The 26,473-nt window shown below is 39.5% G+C and overlaps 1 protein-coding gene across 1 annotated transcript in view; it reads left to right on the top strand.

The window, feature by feature from the left end:
* Positions 1-24,993, top strand: part of LOC109429437 (F-box/LRR-repeat protein 20) — a 47,279-nt gene extending 22,286 nt beyond the window's left edge. The window contains exons 2-10 of the mRNA XM_019705391.3: positions 19,473-19,580; positions 19,649-19,732; positions 19,797-20,069; positions 20,140-20,242; positions 20,313-20,398; positions 20,466-20,657; positions 20,725-20,826; positions 22,696-22,908; positions 22,978-24,993. Coding sequence (XP_019560936.1) covers positions 19,473-19,580; positions 19,649-19,732; positions 19,797-20,069; positions 20,140-20,242; positions 20,313-20,398; positions 20,466-20,657; positions 20,725-20,826; positions 22,696-22,908; positions 22,978-23,085 — 1,269 coding nt within the window. The 3' untranslated portion in view covers positions 23,086-24,993. The remainder of the gene's footprint in view (positions 1-19,472; positions 19,581-19,648; positions 19,733-19,796; positions 20,070-20,139; positions 20,243-20,312; positions 20,399-20,465; positions 20,658-20,724; positions 20,827-22,695; positions 22,909-22,977) is intronic.
* Positions 24,994-26,473: the final 1,480 nt, after the last annotated feature.

The following is a 26,473-nucleotide window of genomic DNA, read 5'->3' as shown; positions in this document are numbered from 1 at the left end:
CGTATAGCAGCATAAATTTCACGTTCGAGTTGTGAAAATTCGGATTTTGGTGCGTTGACTAATCTAGTTGTTTTTCCATACGTTTCTTAAACTCGCAAAAGCAGCTCTCGCCTTCTTGATCCGTGCAACTATGTCGATCTTGGTGCCACCATCGGCCGCCATTTGGCTACCAAGATATTGGAACCTTTCAACATTCTCCACTGATTGCCCAGCTACCGTAAAAATGAAAGGGTTGACGGTGTTTACATCCAACGATTTGGTCTTGTTGACGTTGATGGTAAGACTCATTTTCGGTTTCTGTAACGTTTTTTTGGGTTTCGGAAACAGTAGATTGTTTGCCTAAGGTACCCTATCCACCGTGGTGGGGCTGCCACCTTAGGTATAGCTTCCGGTGGAGGAACATTTCACACTCAGCCGCTGGATGCCAGAACAGACGCTGTTTGAGCCGCACCTCCTTGATGAACAGACGCTCGAGACGTAAATCCTCAGTCTAGCTGAAGTCAGAAGAACATTAGTACCCAAGCTGCCCTACCAGCTAAGCACACAACTCTTAGCTGGCGGTTTTTGTCATCGCTTGACCCGTGGAAGCATGAGGTAGGAACTTGTGAGGATCAGAGCTATGTTTGACGCTCTCCTTTACGACTCACCGTTTTGCAGTCTAATATACCGCTGCGTTTGCACAAATTCATGTGGATGTCATTATTATTGGTGGGATATGATTGGCAAAGGGTTCACACATTGGTGCACGGATGCCAGGCGTAAGAGATTGTGTTTGAATTGTGTTTTATTATTTAGACGATGTGCGACAAAGTTGGTTCGATTCAATAACACCTAGGCGTTATCTGATAGATTGACACTGTGTTGTAAAAGTTGGAAATAATGGGAAACGGCTTTTTTAACCCGTTTCTGGTTCTAGCGATGGCTATGAACGTACATGAATTGTATATGTAGAAAGTAGGGAGTAAGTACATAGAAAGATACAAAGTAGGAAGAAAGGGACGGGCCAGGGATCGAACCCAGGACCTGCTGCATATGTATCAGAAGTAGTGGCCACTAGACCTCCGATTAAGCCGATTTTTTTACTGTAACACGCTAACGTTTTAAATATGTTTAAAATGTTTGTCGAGAAAGATTTTTTAAATTTTGTTTCTTATAAAAAAACAAAAAGAAATCCTAGATACCGTCAAGTCACCATTCACCGTGGATTTAAGAAAATTTTAAGCGAATAAAGGCTGTCGTTTTACACCAATCTTATAAACATAGTTGGTACCGCCGTTAATTGCCTTCATTATAGGTTAGAATTAAAGTAATAACCACAAAAGTAGAAAAGTTTTCACAAAAATGGATGATATAGTACATTTAGTAGATGATAAGAAGGTCGCCTAATTCCGTGGTAGGTCACCATTCACCGTGGTAGTAGGTACCCATTCACCGTGTATCAGAAGATTTTTTTTCTTTTGTTTTAAAGTGATCAAAACCACCTAGCAAAGTCAATTCTCTTTGTTTGTAATTATTTTAAGTAATAACTTGCAAGATTTATTTAGAAAAACGAATTTTCAAATCTTCATTTTTTTCTACTTATATGGGGCAACATGGGTCACGGTGAATGGAGACCATTGATTTTTAGGATATCCATTTACCGTGCCCTTTTGTTTCAATAAAAAAAATGAGTGGAATCGTACTTTCTTGGTAAACTTGCTTCGATAATGCAAAATACCTGATAGGTGAATTTAATTGCTTTTTGGTGAAATAATATCGTTACTACATTTAGTTAATCGCTTAAATCACGTAAGCGCAGTTTTTGTTTTTTAACTACGAATGCAGTGACTGAGCTAAATATTGCTTCATATAAACACATTTTAGTGTCTAAATGGTACTATAAAAAGTTTCTAACCCGCGTTTTGACATGGTAACAATCCATTAGTGTTGTATTGGTGAAATTGAAGTGAAATTGTCATACCATTCCATTGTAATATGGAAATAATGAAAAAATATTCGAAGGCCCACGGTGAATGGAGCCCCCACGGTGAATGGCGACTTGACGGTATTATAATATACTCACTAATACCTTTTCTTCGACTTTTATCAATCCGACGCAAAAATTATGTTCAGATGATCAAACCATATTATATTCAGCATTCTGAAAATGAAAAATGAAAATTGGTTGATTGGAACGCAAGTTATTTGAATTCCATATGTTTTTTTGAAATGTGAAATTCGATTTTTGGGTTAACTAATGAACTGTTCTACTTCATTTTTTGAAGCACGGGCTTGAAATCAGCATGTTTATCGTTGATAGGAGTTCACGACTTTCGTTTTATTTTGTGAACTAGTGTTACCGAAACTTCCGAAACAGTTCTGCTGTTCTAAAATTCGGCAAAAAATACCTAACAAGTAATTCAAAAATGATTGTAAGCTCTATCTAAAATAGTTAACAGCATTTCAGTGTAAAAACAGCTGATTTTGGGTAAGGGATAGGGTTTCCATGAACTACTTTCACATTATGTTGTATTTGATGAACATCGATTTGAATGTATTTGTATTGATAAGAAAGCAGTTTCTAGCGGTTCGACACAAAGTACTTCGTTCCATAAAAGTAAATCATTTACATACCAACGTGAGTCCCTTTTCTTTGTGCTGTGGAAACGCATTCCACGCCAGCGCGAACTTGCTCGCTCATACAAATGTTCTGATGGTTCTCTATCGTCTGCTGCACTGTAAAACGTTCGGTTGGCTAGCACAAAACTGGGATGCATCAGCGTGCCCTGGAGAGAGCGTGCTTTTCCAGCCATGAATGGTATTATGCGCTTCGTGCCTTCGTCTGGATCATGTCTGGCTAGCTACAGCTGTAGGTACATATATGAGAGATGTGTTCCCCCAGTATTGCACATACAGCACAGCTCCAACAAGGTATAGTTATTTACTTCATTTTCTCGTGTCGATCTGAACTTGCTCGGATTCGTAGTGGCTACAGGGTTTGGCTCTTTACCTTCTTTGTGCGGACGGAGCCTGCAATTGTTGCACGTTTCAGGGATCAATTTACTTATCCAACAACTGGCCGTTTCTCCGTTCGTTACGGAAAATCAACTATATAGGGGAATCAACGTATTTTGGACACAGCGTTATATATTTTGGACACTTCCATTTGTTTTTGCCGTAGGTGTCCAAAAAATATTGGCTCGTTGCTGTGTCCAAAATATGTTGGTTCCCCTATTGTGTCATTGTCAATGGTTTAATCTAGACCTAGTTTGTTCATAATTAAATTGAAAAAATGGGATTTAATTTAAATTTTGCAAACATTTTGGAAGGATCTGGAAGGAAGTATAAAAACTGAAGAACCTGAAATTATCATGGAAATTTGAGTCACCTGGAAAAGTGCAATTTCTGTTACTATTTAGCTATTTTAAGCGGTAATGAACAATATTTTTGGATTATTTATAGGTATGTTTTAGTATACTATAGCATAGGTTCCCAAACTTTCAGGTCGCGCGACCCCCCTTCGCCAGCAGACGTTGTTTTCGCGACCCACTATAGAAATTCCCTCATTAGTTGTCTGTTACAGAGTGATATATTTTACTGTCCCTCGCGACCCCCTGGATGAAGGTCGGCGACCCCCTTGGGGGGTCGCGACCCACAGTTTGGGAAACCATGTACTATAGTATACTATACATAGTATTTTCAATTATAATGAGCTTTGTATACTGAGATGGCCACAAATAAGTATACGATGTACGTAGTTACGTTGACTCTATGTAGTTTATGGACGACACCTGATGTGCCAAGTTTGTAACAGAGACAAAAAAATAGTTGAATGCGACAAAACAAATACCAGTGAAGTTAGATCAACATGCATATACCTAAAAAAGCTATGGTATGATTTATTGATACTTCTTCTTTATGGCTCTACGTCTCCACTGGAGCATGGCCTGCCTTATATTCGACTTAGTGTTCTTTGAGCACTTCCACAGTTATTAATTGAAGGGTTTTCTTTGCCTGCCATATTGCATGAATTTGTATATTGTGAGGCAAGGACAACGATACATTAATGCCCACAGAAGTCGAGAAAAGTTCTCGAGCAGAACTGGAGACTGGACTGATTGATGAAAATATATCCTGTAATAACTAAAAAAACTGTAAACTTACAGACTTTAGTTTATTAAAGAGATTTCTGTGAGGAATCGTAGCCGAACTAATTGAACTTTTTTTTAACAGTTACGTAAGGACTGTATCAGAAATTAACTATAAACGTTCACAATTGCCTGAAAAATAATCTGTTCGAAATAAACATAACTTTATTTTTGGAGATACTATATAAATCCCTTAAATAAAGAATGGCAGTTCTGATTTTCAAAAAATAATCATTTAATTTGGACTTTTATCTCAAAGATTGCACACATGTTTTTAAAATTTTGGACACCTCCTAAAAATTTAAAATTGCGAAAACTGTGCGAAAATATTTAATTTTTTCACTTATTTTTGCGCAAATATATTCTTTTCCAGAATGCTCATGATATAGGAAAATTATTTTTATCAAGAAAAATTTCCTCCGCAGTTTAGGGCAATTCTTAAAAATGAAAAAAGGCCATTTTTCGAGGAACTCTTTTTTTATGCGTCTTCAAAGAACGATTACGCAAATAAAAAATACATAAAGTTGAAAAATTTGCATTTTTTTTTGATTGGGTATGTATTTAAATCTATTGAAGAGGTAGTTTTGCCAGAGAACGGAATTTTATAACCTCTAAAGATATTTAAAACAGAGCGTCAAAGTTCGATCAAAAAGTAGGTGTTTATTTGGGATAGACCATATTCTTAATGTTGAAGGTTTTTCTATCCAAGATAAAAATTTTAAAAGGCGGTTTTGAGTGATATGTTATGTGTACATAACTGCTAGTAATAATCATTATTTTCCAGATTTTTTTCCGTACAAATTTTTTTCGCTAGAGATGTTTGAAACGTTAAAAAAATTAAAATAAAAATGCTGTGTGTACAGATTGTTATTTTGTGTGGTATACTCATAGAGCCATATTTTCAATAATACTAAACATTTTCCAAATTTCTTCAAGCTGTTCTAAACTTAACTATATTGTGAAGATTTCATAGAAGAACCGGAATGAAAAGATCAACCGTGCGTCGAGATAGAGCATTTTGAATGTTTATAGTTAATTTCCGATACAGTCCTTAATTACAAATGATGTGTAGACGAATGCCGTACTGAAGTCAGATTTAAGTAATTCCAAAGAATTTCTGACAAAACTGGTAGACAATACTCCCGAACAATTCAGACTGATTATACTGAGCTTTATTATAACAACTGTCGAAAATGCACAATCTTACATACGCCTATCAGAACGGCGATCCACGAACTATCGTGAACATGTTACAAACAGCCATTTCGTAAAATATATCGACATTTCAGCATGAGGTTACGCAGACGCTGTTGTACATACATTGATTTACTCTACATCACATTTAGGATAAAACATAATCAACCATAGTTCACCACAATACTCGGTTTGTGGCTGCCGCTCTCCAATCAATCCTTGGTCACACTCCACCTGGTTTGCCCATCGTGTTTTTTTGCACTCCACGCCTTCTTGTGCCAACCGGATCAGCAGCGAACACCAACTTTGCATGGTTGTTATTCGGCATTCTTGCAGCATGCCCTGCCCACCGTATCCTTCCGGCTTTGAACACCTTCTGTATGCTGGGTTCGTCATGAAGTGCACCGAGCTCATGGTTCATCCTTCTCCGCCACACATCATTCTTCTGCACATTGTCCAAGATCGTCCTTAGCACGCGTCGCTCAAAAACTCCGTGTTTGCAGGTCTTCCTCGAGCATGGTCCATGTCTTGTGTTCGTAGAGGACCACCGGTCTTATTAGTGTTTTGTACATGGTGCATTTGGTGTGGTTGGTGAATCTTTTTAGACCGCAGCTTCTTCTGGAGCCCGTAGTTAGCACGACTTCCATTGATGATGTGCCTTCGAACTATACGACTGACATTGCAGTCAGCCGTCAGTAAGGATTCGAGGTAGACGGTAGTCCTCCACAGCCTCGAAGGTATCCTCGTCTATCGTGACATTACTACCTAGAAAGATCCGATCGTGTCCGGTTCCGCCTACCAGCATGTACTTTGTTTTTGACGCATTCACCACCAATACGACCTATACTGCTTCGCGTTTCTGGCGGGTGCAAAGTTCTACCACCGTTCCAAATGTTCTGGCGATAATGTTCTTGTTATCGGCAAAACACACAAATTAATTAGATTTTGTGAAAACCTTCCATATCGATGTTGAAGACTATGCAAAAGAGTCCTTCACCTTGTCGCAATCCCCGGCGAGATTCGAATGAACTGGATAGTTCACCTGAAATTCTTACGCAGCTTTGCACACCGTCCATCGTTGCTTTAATCAGTCTAGTTAGCTTCCCAGGAAAGCCGTTTTCGTCATGATTTTCCTTAGTTCTGTGTGGTTGGTCGATACTGTCGTATGCCGCTTTGAAGTCGATAAACAGATGATGCGTTGGGACCTGGTATTCATGGCATTTCTGGAGGATTTGTCATACGGTAAAGATCTGGTCCATTGTCGACCGGCCGTCGATGAAGCCGGCTTGATAATTTACCTAAAGTTCTCACAATCCAAATGGTTGCCTTTCTTGTTAATGGGGCAGATTATCCCTTCCTTCCAGATACTGACTATCAACCGGTGGCCGACAGGTGGCCAACTTTTCTGCGCCCATCTTCAGCTGCGATATCATCCTTTCCAGTTGCTTTATTGGTTTTGAGCTGATGAATGGCTACCTTAACTCCCCTCAGCTTGGGAGTTGACTGATTTCCATCCTCTGATGCATTAGGACGTAGTCGTTCCCTCGTTGTCGTGGTTTCCCGTCTCCACACCATTCAGCTGCTCATCAAAGTGCTGCTTCCACCTTTCGATCACCTCACATCCGTCCGTCAAAAGGCCCCCGTCCTTATCTCTGCATATTTCGGCTCGCGACACGAAGCCATTGTGGAATGCGTTGTGCTTCAGCTGGAATTTCCGTGTTGCACTGCTGTGCCAGCAGTTTCATTTCTTCACACTCGCTTCTTCCATACGGCACCGTTTCCGCCGAAATCGAACCATTCGTTTTGTCGACTCCTTTCGAGCTCGTCCTCGTTTGGCAACACTGCCCCGAGATTCTGCGCGTATGCCGAGGTGACATTTGGTTGCTACAGTCGCTCTAGGTTGTACACTGTACAGTACATTTTTGATGACGGAAAGTTTTTGGGTGCAGTGTGACCATCACCAGGTAAATAGTGGCCAGAGTCGATGTTAGCGCCACGATCCTCACGTCAATAATGCCGGAGAAGTGCCGTCTGTCAATCAGAACGTGGTCGATTGGCGATTTCGTCTGGTCTGATGTGATGATCTCCCAGGTGTAACGTTAAGGGAAGCTGTATTGGAAGAAGGTGCTGCGTATGGCCATATTTTTGGAAGTGTCGAAATCAATGAGTAGATGGCATGATTAGCTCTAAACATTCGCACCATGGATCCTGTCCAACACACCTCCTGCAGCGCTACGTTGCCGAACCCGCGGTCCTTCAGTAGATCGGTGAGTATGCGTGTGCTCCCACTGAAGTTGGGAGATCAGCAGTTCTGCAGTACAGAGTTTCCAATGATGAGTCCTTTTTGTTTGCGGTGGTCATTTCCGTCGGTCTCGGTTATTCAGTTACTGATTTTCCGTTACATTGGTTTTTAGGGCTGGCTCATAAAGCTGGAACCCAACCCCCTACTTTCCGAAGGACCATAGTGCACAGTTGAGCTTAGAGTCCTCTTCTGGTACTCGGACGTCGATCAGCCTCCATGTCAGACGCTGTTGTGACTCGGGGAATGGCTAATTCAGAAAGAGGTGGTCCAGGGGTTCGAAGTCGGCTATGTAGATCATACCGGTCCCGAGCGGTCGAAATCCACTCTTAGAGCGATTACACGGTGTTCAATTAGTTCGGATACACAATCAAATTAAATTTATTTTCCATCTGTAATTGAGATTTTCAAAGTGAATGTATTATAATTGAAAACTCGCATAATACATACTGATCAAATACAGCATATGTTTTGAAATAAACTGTCATTTATCCTTTTGTAATAATTACAAATGTGTCTCAAGTTCCTTTCGGCCGGTACGCAAGTCTTTCATTGGTTTTTCGTGTAGTTTTCATTGAGTAATGGTGTTAAATCAAATTAGGTTGTTGTCCTCAGCATTAGTGATAGCAACTATGACCATACGTGTGGTTTTACGACTGCGGATTCTACACTTGATAGGAATTTCTCGGCTCTGGCAGTCTGAGTGGGTAGCAAAAGGCTGTTTTGCTCCTACATCCGACGTTTCGGATATATTTATTTCACCTTCTTCAGGTAATCTAAAATATTTTCAAAAACAATTTCCTAATTTACAAACCTTATTTTTGAACATTTTTCCTATGACGAATTTCGCGCCAACTCGACCAGTGGTTGGCAACACCCTCTCAGAATCAAATGAAACTTGGTGGGCATAAAGACTAGGTTTTTATAAGCAACTTTGCATACTTAAATTTTCGAAAATTTTCAAGAGTAACATTTGAAGAGGGCCTAACTTTTTTTCGAAAATTTTTTTAAAATCGATGTAGCTCAAAAATGACAAGACCTATAGAAAAGTGTTGTATGGGGGACTTTTAGAGAATTGTCCAAGCTTTCATGAAAAAATATTTTAAAAATTCTAAATGCATTTTTACACGCTAAAAAATATATTTTTAAAATTAAAAGTCGATTTACAGAAAATGCCCACTTTTTGAAATTTTTTTCCAAGAAAGTCAATATTGTTGCCTAACTTTCCTCCATACATCACAAGATGGGCACTTTTAAGGAAAAAAAGTTTTTCTAACAAAAACTTTTTCATGTTATTTTTTTTAGCGTGTTGCGCATTAACTCGTACAGGATGTATCAAGAATCCTTATACCCATTTAATAACACTCAATGGGCATTACAACTTTGTTTGATTGGGTGCCTTCTTTTTCTTGGCGTTACATCCCAACTGGAATAGAACCTGTTTCTCAGCTTGTTTTGATATCTGAATGCATAAAACAGCATTCTGTTTGCTGAAATTGTATTATTGTGTGCCTAGAACCAGTTAACTAACATCATTATTAGAAGCGAATGATAAAGAATCGGTTTTATTTCAACAATGGCTAACCACTGATCGATGCAATTTGGAAACTATTACTAAGACTATAGACGAGTTTGTTCCGTATTTTGTAGAAAAAGTTGATAAGCTTATAACTCATGATTTCATTTATAAAGAATAATCCTCATTTTTGCGGGATAAAAAAGAATCTCTTCAACAGGGTGAAATATTAACAATTTGTGACTTTTCAGAAAATTATTCATTTATCATTCAAAATTCAGCTCAAGGTTACCATTGGAATAATTCTCAAGCTACCATTCACCCCTTTGAAGTGTACTACAGAAAAGAAAATAAGTTGGAAAACTTGAGCTTTATAATAATATCTGAAGTACTTACACACGATACAACAGCAGTTCAGTTATTTATATCAAAACTGCTGGATTTCATTAAACAATCGATTGATTTCTCAAAAATTACTTTCATGTCAGATGGAGCAGCAGCTCATTATAAGAACAAAAAAAAATTTGCCAGTTTGTGCAATTTTCGGTCCAATTATGGATTGGAAGCAGAATGGCACTTCTTCGCAACTTCACATGGCAAAGGTCCATGTGATGCTGTTGGAGGTACTCTCAAGCGAATGGCAAAACGAGCAAGTCTTGCTCGAGATTATGGAAACACAATCACAACTCCTCGAGAACTGTATGACTGGGCAGTTAAACAGTCAGATATACATATAACAAAATTGAATTTCTGCTTTATTTCAAATGAACAATATGCAAAAATGACGGATGAACTTGAAGAACTATACACATACAGTCACGTAAAAACAATACCTGGTACACAAAAATTTCATTCATTTGTGCCAATTTCTGAAAATCAAATTGAAGCGAAGAAGTTTTCGAATTCAAAAGATAATCCAAAAAAGTTTACTTTGTTTCAGATAGACTAAAGATCTAATATTCAAAAAACGTTACAATAGAATGTATAAAAGAAGGATGTATATATTGTAGAAAAGAAAATAATTGAATACACATATACATATGTACATATTTCATCAATACACAAGCGTTTTCATTGATATAAAACCCTAAAAGCAAATTTGTCTTGAGCCCTTTCCAATATCAAGCACGTTTTCAATGTCAAGCACGTTAAGATATCAAAAAAGTAGTTGAGCCCATTAAGTTTTAATGGATTGTCATTAGGATTCTGGATACATTATTGTACGAGTTAATGCACAACACGTAAAAAAAAATAAAATGAAAAAGTTTTTTTTAGAATTTTTTTTTCCTTAAAAGTGCCCATCTTGTGATGTATGGATGAAAGTTAGGCAACTATATTGTCTTTCTTGGGAAAAAAATTCAAAACATAAAAAAGTGGGCTTTTTCTGTAAATTGACTTTTAATTTTGAAAAGATATTTTTTAGCGTGTAAAACATTTTTTATATTTTTTAAATGTGTTTTCTTGAAAGCTTGGACAATTCCCTAAAAGTCCCCCATACATCACTTTTTTGTACAACTTATCATATTCGAGTTATATTTTTTTGTGAAAAAAAACGGCTAATGCGCAACACGCTAAAAAAACTAACATGAAAAAGTTTTTGTTAGAAAAACTTTTTTTCCTTAAAAGTGCCCATCTTGTGATGTATGGAGGAAAGTTAGACAACAATATTGACTTTCTTGGAAAAAAATTTCAAAACATAAAAAAGTGGGCATTTTCTGTAAATTGACTTTTAATTTTAAAAATATATTTTTTAGCGTGTAAAAATGTATTTAGAATTTTTAAAATATTTTTTCATGAAAGCTTGGACAATTCTCTAAATGTCACCCATACATCACTTTTTTGTACATCTTATCATATTCGAGTTATTTTTTTGTGAAAAAAAAACGGTTAAAGAACTTTGACTCTTTTTAAATGTTAGTCTAGGTTAATTTTGAAAAAACAAAATACGCAAAGTTGCTTGAAAAGGTAAAGTCTTGAAACCTACAAAATTTCATAACATTCTGAGGGGGTGCTGCCAACCCCGAAGACGAGTTGGTGCGAAATTCGTCCTATAGTGCTACTTACAGGAGATAGCTTTTTTGTTAAGTGGTGTGAAACTCTACATTTGTTTGTCCTGTAAATGGCGGCCACTTTTGCTATGGCTATGAGGGTACGAATAGAATAAACTAATATTATACAGATTGGGTGAAGTACGGAGTCGATTTATATTGATCCTCAAAATTGCTAAAATTGTCACTGTTTTAAGTTTTGTTTTGTAAAAAAGCAAAGCTGCGTTATATCTCAGTTTAACCCAGAATTATCTTTTCCAAATCTTGATTATATCCCTATTGTGGCAAATTTTGACCAAAATTTGCTTTATAAAATGTATTTTTTCCTTTTTCATAGAAACAAGCACAATTTGAATATACTTGCAAATTTATCGTCAAATTATCACTAAAATAGCAGTGTAAAGCTTTTGTCTACTTGGATATTTTAATTTAGGTAATGTGAGATGTAAACGTTTAGACTTCTTTAGCATGAGCAATTTTTCGAAAATTATTCTAGCGTGCCGGAGCTAACACACATTAGATGCATCAAAGGCAAAAAAGTGGAAAAATACGTTATTCAAAACCATATGCTGTATTTGATCAATGTTATGTGACCTTTCAATAAATACATTTACTTTGAAAATCTGAATTACAGATGTGAAAATAATTCAAGTTATATGGTGTATCCGAACTTGTTGAACACCGTGTAAGTGGCCGCGGGGAAACGTCCGGGTAGTGTTGATGTCGTGGTGTCGGGCTACTGGGTTGGATTCAAGCCCACGGTTGGAAAGATGTCCCCGGTTAGGGCCGAGGCAGGTGGAGGCGCAGCAGTGCTCTGTCAACAACTCCTTCTGGGGCTAGGGCGTGAGCCTTCAGCAGGTCGAATCGCGTTGCACGTTAGGGGCTGTCCATTAATTACGTAAGGGATTTTTTGCGATTTTCCGACACCCCCTCCCCCCTTGTAAGATTTTTTGTATGAGAACCCAAAATTTTTTGTATGGCGCGTAAGATTTCTCAAACTCCGCCTCCCCCCATAAACCCTTACGTAATTAATGGACAGCCCCTTACCTGCGCAAGTATCAGTTCTTGGTGCTTGCAAAACCGTTGGGTCCGGGCGTGGTGGTTGATACTGCCCGCCTTTCGAGGGCAAAGGGAGTGGTGAGGACCACTCGGGAAACTGGCTAAGCGCCAGCATGCTACCTTGGTGAACTCCCCAAAGCGAGCCATCGATGTTCGTTGCTACAGGCTACGCAGCTAAGCTTGATATTGAGGGTACGATACGCACTAGACTCTCTCTGAAGCAATGCCTTCCTGGTGGTTCCGGAGAGACGTAAAGTTTGGCGACCATGGAAAAGTGTTTAGTGGGTCGAGGAGAGAGTAGTCCTGGGCAGAGTCTAGTGATCTCAATTGGATCTGCATTGCGCGAATTACCCAGCATTTACCATGCCTTTCGACAGAAATAAACCCAAATATTCAGCAGGAACGTTTAGACTTTCCATTCATTAGAGTGTTGAAGATCGTCCAGGCGAAAATTTTCTCTCAACTTTCCTGTTAAATATAGGTATTGTTTTATTGCACAAGACTGGCTAATCAAAATGAATAATAGTTATGAGTTTCGAAGGAAGTTTGAAATTTCATAATTAGGTTCTTTAGGGGTATTCAGATTATTTCATAATCGGATTCTGCGCCCAAAAATTAGTCAAAATCCAAAATTTCATAATTTTTGGAGTCCGGGAACTATTTTTAAAATGAATTCAAAGTTTGTATGGGTAAAAAATTTTGTTCGTGTCGAACTGTCACTTTATCGATTGAACTGTCACTCTATTTACGAAAATAAAACTGTTTTGGTAATTTAACCATCAAAACAAAGGTATTGGAATCCAATGAAATCATGTTATACTCAGAAAAATGAGCTCTTTCGATTAGGCTATAGAAAATAGCAATATTTTATTCACTAAACAACCCAATTAGCTGAAGTCTTTCCAATAGAATTACAAACATATCACAAACATCTTGCCAGTGGGCATTTATTATTTTCCATTTTTTCATGTAGTAAGATTTTGTGAGGGCCCTGAAATGTGGAGGCCTGGTACCACGATACTGAGTTGCGTAAAAATGAATAATATAATAATAATAATAATAATAATAATATAAATAATAATTTTTTATGGGCGGTTCCTGAATGCTCAAAAGAATTCATTATGCAGCGTTAAGTGAAAAAATAATGGTAGGTATTTAGAGAAAAACTTAAAAAAACATGCTTTTGATTATTTTTTGTTTTACCCAAGGTTTTACCATTTTTAACAAGAATTTCATCATCTAAATAGAGGTAATAAAGTATAATTCAACAGTAGATTACTTAACGCGTCAATTTTTATTGACTTTTGTGCTGATTTCATCTTAGGCTGAACAAGGCGAGATGAACCCATAAAATTGTGTTTGTTTATTCTCATAGGTCCCACTTACCCCAGATAGCGAAATGCACTGGGGCAAGTGAGAGCAGTTAATTAAAGGTAATAAATAAAAATAAAATACAACTTTTTCGCTTGCAATCATTTGCAAGAACTCCAAATACTATCCTGAAACCGAAAAAGTATTTGTAGAATGACAAATCTATTTTTAAACGACGAATGTAGTAGAGCACGTCAATCTCACTTAGGGAATTGAAAATTACATATGAACAACAATAACGTATATGGTCTCTTTATGGTTGAAACAATAACATTTTTTGTATTCAAAGCATCCGTAGGTGTGATACCTATGTTTTCCATGAAGAATGTTAGTCTTGAAAATAAATAATAAAAAAATACTAGCTATAGGTCTCACTTGCCCCGGGGTACCTTATTGTTTTTCCAAACTAACTCAGTAACAGCACAATTTTCGTATTTTTTCATGTCGCATTTTTAATACCTACCTTGTTGGCTACAGAGTAACTTTACTCCAATGCCGAGCGTATAGTAGAGCACCATTTTTGTCGGTCTTGGGCGATGTTCCTCCAGTTTCCCCGAACGTGTAGGGATCGTAGATCTTCTTCAACCGCGTGCAGCCAGCGAGTTCGCGGCCGCCCACGAAGTCGCCTACCTCTACCGGGTTCTCTGCTGAATATTGTTTTCGCTATTCTTTCTTCCGACATTCGCACTACGTGTCCAGCCCACTGAAGTCTGCCGTATTTTATACGTTTCACAATATTCGCATCTTCGTACACTTGGTACAACTCGTGATTCATGCGTCTGCGCCACACTCCATTTTCTTGTTTCCCACCGAGAATTGTCCGCAGCACTTTGCCCTCAAAAACTCCAAAAGCTTTTCGGTCTACCTCCTTTAACGTCCACGCTTCGTGACCGTAGAGGGCAACCGGAAGAATCAGCGTCTTGTACAGAGCGAATTTTGTTTGCGTTTGCAAGTTACGGGACCTAAGCTGGCTACGCAATCCGTAAAAGGCCCTATTCGCAGCTGCAATACGCCTTTTCACTTCACGGGAAACGTCATTGTCACATGTCACAAGTGTTCCAAGATAAACAAATTCTTCAACAACTTCAAACACTTCCCCATCAATCACTACCTCAGCACTAACACCACTAGGCCTGCTTCTGTCTCTACCCGCTATCATGTACTTCGTCTTGGTAGAGTTAATCGTCAAGCCTATCCTCGCTGTCTCTCTCTTCAGAGGAGCATAAGCTTCCTCCACTGCCCTACGATCGATGCCGATGAGATCAATATCGTCCGCAAAACCGAGGAGCATGTGCGACCGTGTGATGATAGAGCCATTCCTCTGCACGCCTGACCTCCTAATCGCTTCTTCGAGTGCAATGTTGAACAATAAATTTGAAAGAGCATCCCCCTGCTTCAATCCATCCAAGGTCACAAACGACGTAGACACTTCGTCCGCGATCCGAATACTTGATTTTGATCCATCCAGCGTTGCGCGTATCAGCCTAATTAGTTTCGCCGGAAAACCATGTTCTGACATTATCTGCCAAAGCTCATTTCTTTTCACTGAATCGTACGCTGCTTTAAAATCAATGAACAGATGGTGAGTCTGCAAGTTATATTCCCGAAATTTATCTAGGATCATCCGCAGGGTAAACATTTGATCCGTCGTTGATCGGCCCTCACGAAAACCAGCCTGGTATTCGCCGACGAAGGACTCCTCAAGAGGTCGCAGTCTGTTGAACAGGACACGCGACAGTATCTTATACGCCGAATTTAAAAGGGTAATCCCTCTGTAATTGGCACACTCCAGTCTGTGCCCTTTCTTGTAGATTGGGCATATGAGGCCATCCAACCAACTAGTGGGCAATTCTTCATCCTCCCAAATCTTTATAATAATCTGATGGATTGATTGATGTAGCTGCTCGCTTCCGTGCTTAAGAAGTTCGACCGGGATCTCGTCCTTCCCAGCAGCCTTGCTGTTTTTCAGCTCCTTAAGGGCCTTTTTAACCTCATCCAGTGTTGGTGGTTCCACTGCTTGACTGTCATCCATTATGTTAATCCTGTTCCTGGGTGCTCCTTCGCTGCTACCATTCAACAAATCTTCGAAGTGCTCCTTCCACCTGGCTGCCACCATTGTTTTGTCTGTCAGCAAATTTCCTTCCCGGTCATTGCACATGGCGGGCACTGGCGCAGTCTTGTGCCGCGCGCCATTGACAGTTGCATAAAATCTCCGCATATCGTTCCTGTCCATACTTTCCTGCGCTTCAGCAATAACACTCTCTTCGTGTTGCCGTTTTTTCCTGCGGTGGATTCGTTTCTCTTCTGCTCTTGCAACCCTGTACCGCTCTCTGTTCTGCCGGGTACCGGCCACTAGCATTCGACTTCTGGCGGCATTCTTTTCGTTCGTCGCTCGTTGGCAGTCCTCGTCAAACCAACCATTACGTTGGCGTCGCTGAGCGGTACCAATCACCTCTTGCGCTGTTGTTGTCACTGCTTCGTGGATACTTCCCCACAAGCTGTTGACATCTCCAGATCCGTTGGTCTCTCCTATCCTCTCGTCTAGCTTCTGATGGTACTGTGCAGCAACCCCTTCGGCTGACAAGCGCTGGATATTGAAACGCATCGTCCTGTTGTTTCTTGAACTCGTGACGCTGGATAATCGCGCCCGAATTTTAGCGGCTACAAGATAATGATCCGAGTCGATGTTCGGGCCTCTGTAGGACCTCACATCTATGACGTCCGAGAAATGTCGCCCGTCGACCAGCACGTGGTCTATCTGGGAGCAAGTGTCACCACTCGGATGTCGCCAGGTGTGTTTTCGGATATTCTCCTTGCGAAGTAGGTACTGCTGATTGCCATCCCTCTAGCAGCAGCGAATGTCACAAGGCGCAGACCATTATCGTTGGTAACAGAATGAAGGCTTTCCGTTCCAATGACAAGCCGAAAGAAACTTTCTCTGCCGATCTGCGCATTTGCATCTCCGATGACTATTTTGACATCTTGTTTTGGGCACTCTCCGTAGGCCTTATCAAGGCTCTCATAGAACTCATCCTTCATGTCATCGGGTTTGTCGTTCGTTGGCGCATAGATGCTGATCAGGCTGTAGTTGAAGAACTTAACCTTCATCCTCAACACACAGATTCGGTCGCTTATCGGCTTCCACCGAATAACTCGCTTCATCTGCTTCCCGATCACTATAAAGCCAACTCCGCGTTCTGCCTTATCGCCGCCGCTGTAGTAGATGTGGTACTTGAATGAAGTGTTGACGATGGGATCCACCGCTCGGAATTCGCGTTCTCCAGTTTTGGGCCAGCGTATCTCCTGGATAGCGGCCACATTAACGCCGACATTCCGCAGTTCACGAGCCAGGAGCCCAACACGTGCGGGTTCATTCAAAGTTCTCACGTTCCAAGATCCGACTTTCCAATCGTTGTCCTTTATTCGTTGCCGGGTCTGTTGCCGTTGAATCAATCCGTTTACTCTACTATTGCTTTTCTGGGTGTTTGAAGGTTTTCAGCAGGCTACCTTACCGGGGCCGCGCTGCCTACATTGCGTTGAAGGGGCTGCCTTCTTAGGTATAGCTGACGCAATACAGCATTTCATACTCAGCCGCTGGATGCCAGAACAGACGCTGTTTGAGCCGCACTTCCTTGGTGAACAGACGCTCGGATCGTACCTCCTCAATCTAGCTGAAGTCAGAAGGACAACAGTGCCCAGGCTGCACTACCAGCTAAGCACACAACTCTTAGCTGGCGGTCTTTGTCATCATTTGACCCGTGGAAGCATGAGGTAGGAACTTGTGAGGACCAGAGCTATGTTGGACGCTCTCCTTATCGACTCACCGTTTTGCAGCCCCGCATTTTTAATAATGCTTGCTAAAATGACAACTTTGGTAAAGAAAACTCTGTGTTGCTATAGGGTGCTTGTAACAGTTATATCTCACTACATAAGGAAAACTATTTCTATAAAAATAAAAAGAAGACCTTCGAATGTCGTCGATATGTCAAATGACTGATAAGTGTTCATACTTTACAAGAAAAATATAGAAACGGGACCAAAACTACTTTTAGTATTTATTACGGCGTGTGCCAATGACAGGAACCCTGTACCAGTTATGGACACATTTTTTTAATTTCGGGTCCGCTTCGCACTATTTACATGCAGTCCTTATGGGATTAGCCATAACTGGTACACTATGGCGAAATAGGGTGCAAGAAAGTCGAAAAGTCAAGGAAAACGATTTATTTTTATCATAATTCGAGCAAATTTTGAAGTTTGAATGATTGCAATCGTCTTTTGTGAACGTGATCTGTTGGTTCACATTTTTTTTTCTTGTTGGTTGAAAATCAACTATGGCGAATTTGAGGTACTATAGCCATAACTGGTACACCGAGCCTAACTATAGAAGTGCTCGAAGAATACCAAACTGCTTTTCCGCGCTTATCAATCCGTTTTCGTAAATGATCCGATGCATTTTAGAAAAGTGTTTGCTGTTTGCGTTATAGGTATTTGCATTAGTTGGGGATGTTTACATTAGTATGGGATCAGAATAATTTCTGAAACTAACAATCATTACAGTATTAAAGGTTCTGAAAAACAACGCTGGGAGGAATCTCCGACTAGGGTATCGGGATGCTTCGTTGGCGTAGTCCCCTCGTTCGGCCTATCTTCACGTTAACCAAAAACTCAAACAAACATGCATAACTGGAGATCGGGAAAGCTATGCGCCAAGCAACTGTAACATTTCGTTTCAATTTGAACACTTTGGAGCATAAAAATTGAATGAAAATGTCACTTTGTTTTGCTTTTGTAGACGCCATGATTTTTCGGCTTAGTGGGTAGTCTATACACATGATCATAAATGGCATGATTCTGGAACATTTCGAATTGACTTTTCTATAATTGAACATTTTATGGGACGGTCAAAGACGCTATTTTGAACTTGTATATTTGTTTTTAACGAAAAATAACTATTTTACAAATTAAACGTGGGCCGAATATTGAGGACAATTTTTTCACTATGTACCCAAATCTTGGCCCATCAGTAAAGTGACGTCAACAACACCGAAAAAGAGACGTCAACAACATTGCTTGCGAATGAACCAGAAAGAACGAACAGGAAGGCAGATTTTGTGTGCAGTAACTGTAAAAATATACCACCATAATAGGGTTGCGTTGCTTTCGTTACTAAATTAAGAAAGAACTTCAGTTTAAGTGATTCATTTATAGTTTTTTTAAAAATTTGGCTCAAAAAATGTAATTTTAAAGTAAGATTGGTGATCAAACAGTGATAATACTTCAGCAGAAGTATTAAAAAATGAGAGAAAAAATGGTTCTAGCACTTGGAAAGCAATAGGCCAACGTTGTATCCACTAATAGGCCAAGTTTTGTACCGTAGACCAACGTTGCATACCATCGCATCGAATGTTTTCAACGTAATTAAGTAAGTTCTCGAATATTTATGCTAGTTTACTTCCACTTGGAGAAAAATGCACTGCCTAGAGTGCGTGATAGGGTCAACACATTATTTCTGGTGCTATTAATTCACGAGTTATGGTCAAAATTGTCAAAGCGGCTGGCATATTAGGCCAAGAAAAGGTACACATACCCTATAAGGTAAAAAAATCTAAGAATGAAAAATCCATGTCAAACACCTTTGGTTTTAACCCCCTCAATTAGCTGCAAGCACGCCATTCTCAAATCAATGCACCCAAGGGTACTATCAGCTAAATTAATGTGCTATAAAACAGTAGCTCTCAGTTCACGGTCACTTTCTCGATGCTCGACTTGATATTAAAGCAATTATCGCTTTACGTGACACTGCTGGTATATTGATAATATTGTTTTGTTTTGTATTTGTTCCCCCCCCATTTCAGAAAACGTACATAATCCCAGAAGATGAAATTTCCAAGAAACTACCCAAAGAGATCCTGTTGCGTATTCTGTCCTATCTCGATGTCACCTCGCTATGCCGGTGTGGTCAGGTAAATGTTTTTTGTTTAACGTTGAAAGTAAAAAAGAACCGTTGAGTTGAGTTTTATTTCATTTGAAGGTGTCCCGATATTGGAATATCCTAGCCCTAGATGGTTCGAATTGGCAGAAAATCAATCTGTTTGATTTTCAAAGGGATATTGAGGTAAGGAAATTGCCTCGAAGGTATACTTACAGATCATGTAGTTTATTACTCTCCCTTTTTTAAGGGCACGGTGATTGAGAACATTTCGCTGCGGTGCGGCGGTTTCCTAAAGTATCTCTGCCTCCGTGGTTGCCAGTCCGTCGGGAGCCAATCGATTCGAACCCTTGCTCAACACTGCCATAACATTGAACATCTGGATCTGGCCGAGTGCAAAAAGATCACGGACGTTGCCATTCAACCGCTCAGCAAAAACTGCAGTAAACTGACCGCCATCAACCTCGAGTCCTGCTCGCAGATCTCTGACTGTAGCCTGAAGGCACTATCGGACGGGTGTCCAGTAAGATGCTCTATGCATGATTGAATGTGACCAGATTGATTCTAACAAAGGTAATGATTTTGGTTTGCAGAATCTCACGGAGATTAACGTGTCCTGGTGTAATCTGATTACGGAAAATGGTGTCGAGGCTATAGCCAGAGGTTGCAATAAAGTGAAGAAATTTAGTAGTAAAGGTAAGTGTTGCGAAGTCTCCATATTGTTATAGGAATCTGGCATCTTTGTGTTAACATTTATTCATTGCAGGTTGCAAACAAGTAAATGATAGGGCCGTTATCGCACTAGCATTGTTTTGTCCTAATATTGAAGTTTTGAATCTACACAGCTGTGAGGTATGCAGCAATATATTTCCACCCAGAGTGTAAATAGGGTTTAGAACCTCCCAAATTATTTTTACAGACTATAACCGATGCATCGGTGTCGAAGATAGCAGAGAAGTGCATCAACTTGAGGCAGTTGTGTGTGTCCAAATGCTGTGAGCTCACGGATCACACACTGATAGCACTAGCAACCTACAATCACTATCTCAACACTCTCGAAGTTGCCGGTTGCACTCAGTTTACTGATTCAGGATTCATTGCGTTAGCAAAGGTATGGTGACGACTGACATTGAGATAAGATGGATTGAACCTAATAGATTTGGTTGTCTTCTTTGCAGAACTGCAAGTATCTGGAACGAATGGATCTGGAAGAGTGTAGTCAAATTACTGACGCTACACTATCGAACCTCGCAGTGGGATGTCCCAGTCTAGAGAAATTGGTAAGCGATGGATATTTGCATGTCAAGAACATCAATTATATGTATCGTACGCCGCCTTGAAGTGGATGCACATAGGTGGTACGTAGGAACCTGATATTCGAGATATTTTTGGAAGATTTGCAGCAAGGTGAAGATCTGATCCGTTGTCGAGCGGCCATCAACGAAGCCTGCTTGATAATTTCCCACAAACTCATTTACTTTGCGTGAAAGTCGACGGAAGATGATCTGAGATACCACTTTGTAGGCGGCATTCAGAATTGTGATCGATCGGAAGTCTCACACTTGTAACTTGTAACCTTGTTTCCATTCCTTTGTGGATATATATATATATTGTTATATATTGTTTCCATTCCTCCGATGGCTGTTCGGTCTTCCACCTCCGGACTACACTAGTTTACAGCATTTTTGAACTCGGTAAGCTGATGATCATTTTTGGTGTAGAATCATGCCCTGAGTTCGAAAACGCGAAGGAAAAAAATACAGTAGAGCGGAATTTGTTTCGACTTTCCATACAAGGTTGATGATTTGAAATCGATTTTTGTTCTATTTTTAAGCAAAGTTGCTGACTGTGACTGTGACTGTGACTGCTGACATTTCATTCTCCGTAATCAATGCTCCGATTTAGCTGATTTTTTTACTGTAACTCGCCTACATATGATATGTCAAATAAACGTTGAGAAAGAATTTTTAAATTGTTTTTTTTTTGTTGAAAAAAAACACATTTCTTCATATATTTTTGAAAATTTTGCTAAAACTTAAGGAGATCGTCCCTAAAACTTGTCAACATCTTGAATTTCATTAATCTGACGCAAAACCTGCTTTCAGATGATCGAATGGTATTATAATCAGCTTTTTATTTATGGAAAAAGATTTAAAATTGGTTGAACAAAACGCAAGGTATTTGAATTTTAGTAAACTCCATATTTAAAAAGTTATAAAACTCGATATTGAGCTAACTGTTCTACTTAAAAATTTTTGAAGCACGGTTTCGAAATCAGCGCTGAATTGCACTTCAAAAATTTTGGTCGTTGACAGAAGTTCACGACTTTCGTTTTATTTAGTAAACTTGTGCTATTAGCCGGTGCATTTTCTCTCGGAAGAGTCCGATTCCTCTGGAAACATTCATTCTTCAGGCAGGGTTCAATTTATCTATTCTTGAGTATATTTTTCGCTGGAGGTTAAGGCAATAAACCTAGCGTGAGTTCAACCCTAGTAGGATAGGAAGTTGGGGTCAATTTGTTAAAAAGGAAATAAAGACAATTGCACCGTCTTCGGCTTGAGGCCGCACAGACTGAACATTACTAACATTGGACAACGGACAACGCATATAACACCCAGTGGCCCAGTGGAAAATGTTTCGTTCGACGAAAAGTTTTTCCCGACTGCAGCGGGAATCGAACCCACACGCCGAGGCTTATGACACACCTAAACGACTGACGCCGAATACCGCTCGTCCACGAACCACAGATAGGCACGCTGATCGTGCACTACGCCATCGTGATGCGGAAATCCTTTCATCAAAAGAACTCAATTTTGGGTAGTTTGGCGGTTCCGTGTACTGAAAATGGTTTTCGTAATTCTTTTTTCAAACATACACCGTACGTGACCAGCCCACTGAAATCTGCCGTATTTTATAGTTTGCGCTCCAAAACTCCAATATCAGACTGTCTGTGCATATTTTTGGTTAACATTTGATCCATTCACAATTGCCAATGATATTGATTTCTCGAACACAAAGACACAAGTGGATTAAACTGTTCATCATTTAAGGTTAAATCGTATATTTTTTTTCGAAAAAAGGTGGCGTTAACCACTCCATTATTTATAATAACCCTAAATAACGCTGAAATGTTGTACGATTCATTCAAGACCCTGTCGCATTGCGAACTGATCACTGATGAAGGCATCCGGCAGCTGGCTGCCGGTGGTTGCGCCGCAGAAAGTCTTTCCGTCCTGGAACTGGACAACTGTCCACTGATAACCGACGCAACGCTCGAACACCTAATATCCTGTCACAATTTGCAGCGGATAGAGCTCTACGACTGCCAACTAATATCTAGGAATGCCATCCGTCGGCTGAGGGTATGTTGCCAATCTAAGTGATTCAAATAGTACTACATATGAATGAAATTGTTAATTGTATAATTTCAGAATCATCTACCAAATATAAAAGTACACGCGTACTTTGCCCCAGTGACACCGCCACCGACCTCAAACGGACCACGACCCCGGTATTGTCGATGTTGTGAGATTCTCTGAGATCAGGCAATTGGCTTAGCCAGAAAAGTTCTCTGTAGGAGTAGAGATGACTGATATTTATACTTATAATTTATACTTATAATTCTTAACTAAGCAGTGGAAGGACGTAAGAACTTTGGCAGCATTGAACTACTCACGGAACAAACATTTTATTCATGAGAAATGCGCTAATATTAGAGATATCCTTCATTATGTAGGATGTGGAAAAATAAAACTGAACGATAATAATCTATTCTAATCACCACACCACCATAATTTTCATTGTCGTGTAATTGGTATAACACACACAAATAGGGCATCAAATGAAATGCCTCGAAGGAAGCAACTACGTTCGAAGTTAATCCCAACCCAATGAAAACGTTTGCTTTCGCAAAACACCTCGGAAAGTACACTGCGGCCACTTTCTGTTGCCGCACCCTCAACTTCATGTTTCTTGTAATATCTGAAATGCAAACGATATGTCAAACGATGTGTCTCCACTAGTGTTTGTAAAATATTCTATGATTTAAAATCAAAATTCATTCAATTAGCGATAAACTTTAAAATCAAAGTTTTTTTAGGGTGTTAATTATTTATTGATGTTGAATGATTATTTTGTTTTGATTTATAAACATAATGAAATTTATGCTTTCAAACATTATATTCTAAATTTATATTGTTTTACATATCTATTATATCGCAGATATTGCTAAACAGTAGACATATGACGACACATGAAAGCGGTCATAGAAAGTAGTCGCAATGTACTAGCAGAACAAAACAAATATCAACCAGTGCAAAGCCAGGCTAACATTTATCAAACGATTTAACTAGAGTCGCAGTATTTTCCCCTTACAAACACAACACACAACCGCTAACAGGTTTGAACATTGAAATTTCCCTTATCAAAACCTATTCTCTAGGATTCGATAATAAATTGAATTACACGAAAAACAGTAAAATATAAACAAACATGTGTTCAATTAGAAAGAGAACGGAAAGCACGTAGGGCGAAATAAAAGAACTGGAATTTTGCATTATTTGTTAGCGAGTAAATACCACGAGTCACATATTCAACTCTTAGCTTAAAGAACTATTCGAATAAAACAACAAGATCATGCGAACGATTATTCTACTAGAAAGGTAAAATAAAGCAGTTGCAAGTCTAATAGGTTACAGTATGTAGCTTTCGAAAAAAAAAATCATTGAATCGATCAAATGCATGTTAGTAACAGCGCTAAAAGCAAATAACAATTTCAAAGAGAACAGAGGAAGAAACAATAAGCTGTAGGCGTAATGATATTAGTCGTAAAAAAAACAATATTACTAATCGAATCAAAATAAGCAAGCGAATGCGTGAATCATACACACACATACACACACAACCAAACAGGATGCAATGATTGGAAATCATGTAACTGATGGCGAACCATTTTGGAATGGAAGGAAGTAGAAATGATGATTTTGTGGAGCAATTTTTCTTCTACATTTATCGGATCTGTGACGAAAGCGAGCGATTGTGATACAGAGAGGAGAGCGTTTAGTAACATTAGCGTGATGTGGATCTGGACGAATGAGACGAACACTGTGCTGACTAACAGAGATGAGACGTATTTTTTTGAGGCAACAGAAGGAATGAATGGATCAGAGAGTGCAGTTGACACGAAATAGTTGTGGCAGGCGGGACTGATTGATGCAAATGCAAGAACACATAAAATTGTGGAAAAAAACGAACAAGTTGACGTAAAATGAGCAAGGAGCTAATTTGATTGTGATCTATACATAAACATTGAAATATATTTACGATGCTACACCATAAGATTGTAACAGGACATTAGACATGAAATTGATGAAAAACAAGGTTTTACATATAAATAAACGAAAAAAAGCATGCGCGGAGAATGAATATTTTCTGATAAATGTAATAAATGTTGTTTTTTATTTGCTTCGAAATCCACTTTATTTTTAGTTCTGTTCTGTTCCTAAAGAGTGTTGAGAATATGCTTAAGCAAGACAGTACATCGCATATCACCAGATCCTCCTACTACTGATTGTCATCCGTTGGTACGCCCATGTATGCCTGCTAAGGACTACCGGGGACTATGTCGGGCTAAGGACTACACCGTTCGAAGGATTTATTGCTTCGAGAGTTGAGTTGTTACACACCTTATTGGATCACTACTTATGTGTCCGTCTACCGTTCTACTCACTAAAGTAACCAATACATTGTTTGACATCTTAAGAAGAGCATGCGTTGCCTTGGGTGGTAACGTAATAATTCGTAGACTGCATACTGAAAGTTGCAATACTCTTATTTTAATTTCTTATGGAACGCTGTTTGGGAAGAAACAGCTATTCAATCAGAGGATGAAGTAAAAAAGACATGAAAACTTTCACTCCTGTCCACGCCCAACTCCGTTACGAGGATAGGGAAGAATGTGATGATATGGCACCTACTTTATGATAGGCCAGCGACTCATCGACGCCCCCATAGGTATCAAGGAGATGGATATTTGGAATGGGTTTATTTGGGATTCACTATAAGCGAGTATGGCGACAAGATTCAGATTGTGTAAGTATATTCGAGTAGATCATGTAGATGTGTTGGTGTGAAAGTAAGTGCTTTAGTATATGCACACACCAACGTTGGGTGTGATGTAGCTAAGATTGATTGATTGATTTGTCTTTATTTAAGAGACTTTCAGCCCTTGGCTGGTTCGTCTCTCGTAGCTAAGAGATTTTGTCACTCCATGGCCCTTTTTGCTTCGTTCAGAAAGGGGCACAGTAATTTAGAATGTGTCCTCCAGGCAAATAAGCCTATGCTTAAGCGCCATTGATTGCTCTCTGAAACGCAAAGAAACACAATTGATCCTACCTTACGGTGGGAAGGGATAGTAGGGATGGGATGGCATCTATTTATCGAGAGGCCAGCGATCCACCGACGTTCTCGTAAATAGCAAAGTGTTGCGTTTTTTTAAGGGAATTGTCTAGGATTCACTATACGTAGGCAATACTACTGGGTTATTATTGTTGGGGTTAGTGGTTCCAAAGAAAATTCCATGATCATTATTATTAACAGATCAAATCAGAACGAACTCACCAAATTTATTGTTTGATATGATGTCTCCTTTGGCGGACGAGGTGACCGAGAAGTGCGACACACTACGCTCGTCCGATTCTTCCAGCTCGGTGCGCTTGCGTTTGGCGGCGGCATGATGCGGTGTAGCGCACCCGATAGTGCCGCACTGATGCTATTCGAGGACGTCTGGAAGATGATGGTCTGGCTTCCGGGGGTGATGTCCATACAGACTTCCTCGGACGACAGTAACTTGTTCATTGTTCAGCGAGATCCTGATGTCTATCAGATCCTGGTATTCCTGGAGCTGCTAGGAGATTTGATTGCGGAGGA

The sequence above is a fragment of the Aedes albopictus genome, chromosome 2 (assembly GCF_035046485.1).
Source record: "Aedes albopictus strain Foshan chromosome 2, AalbF5, whole genome shotgun sequence".
NCBI lineage: Eukaryota > Metazoa > Arthropoda > Insecta > Diptera > Culicidae > Aedes > Aedes albopictus.
This window is presented reverse-complemented; position numbering and strand designations above follow the sequence as displayed.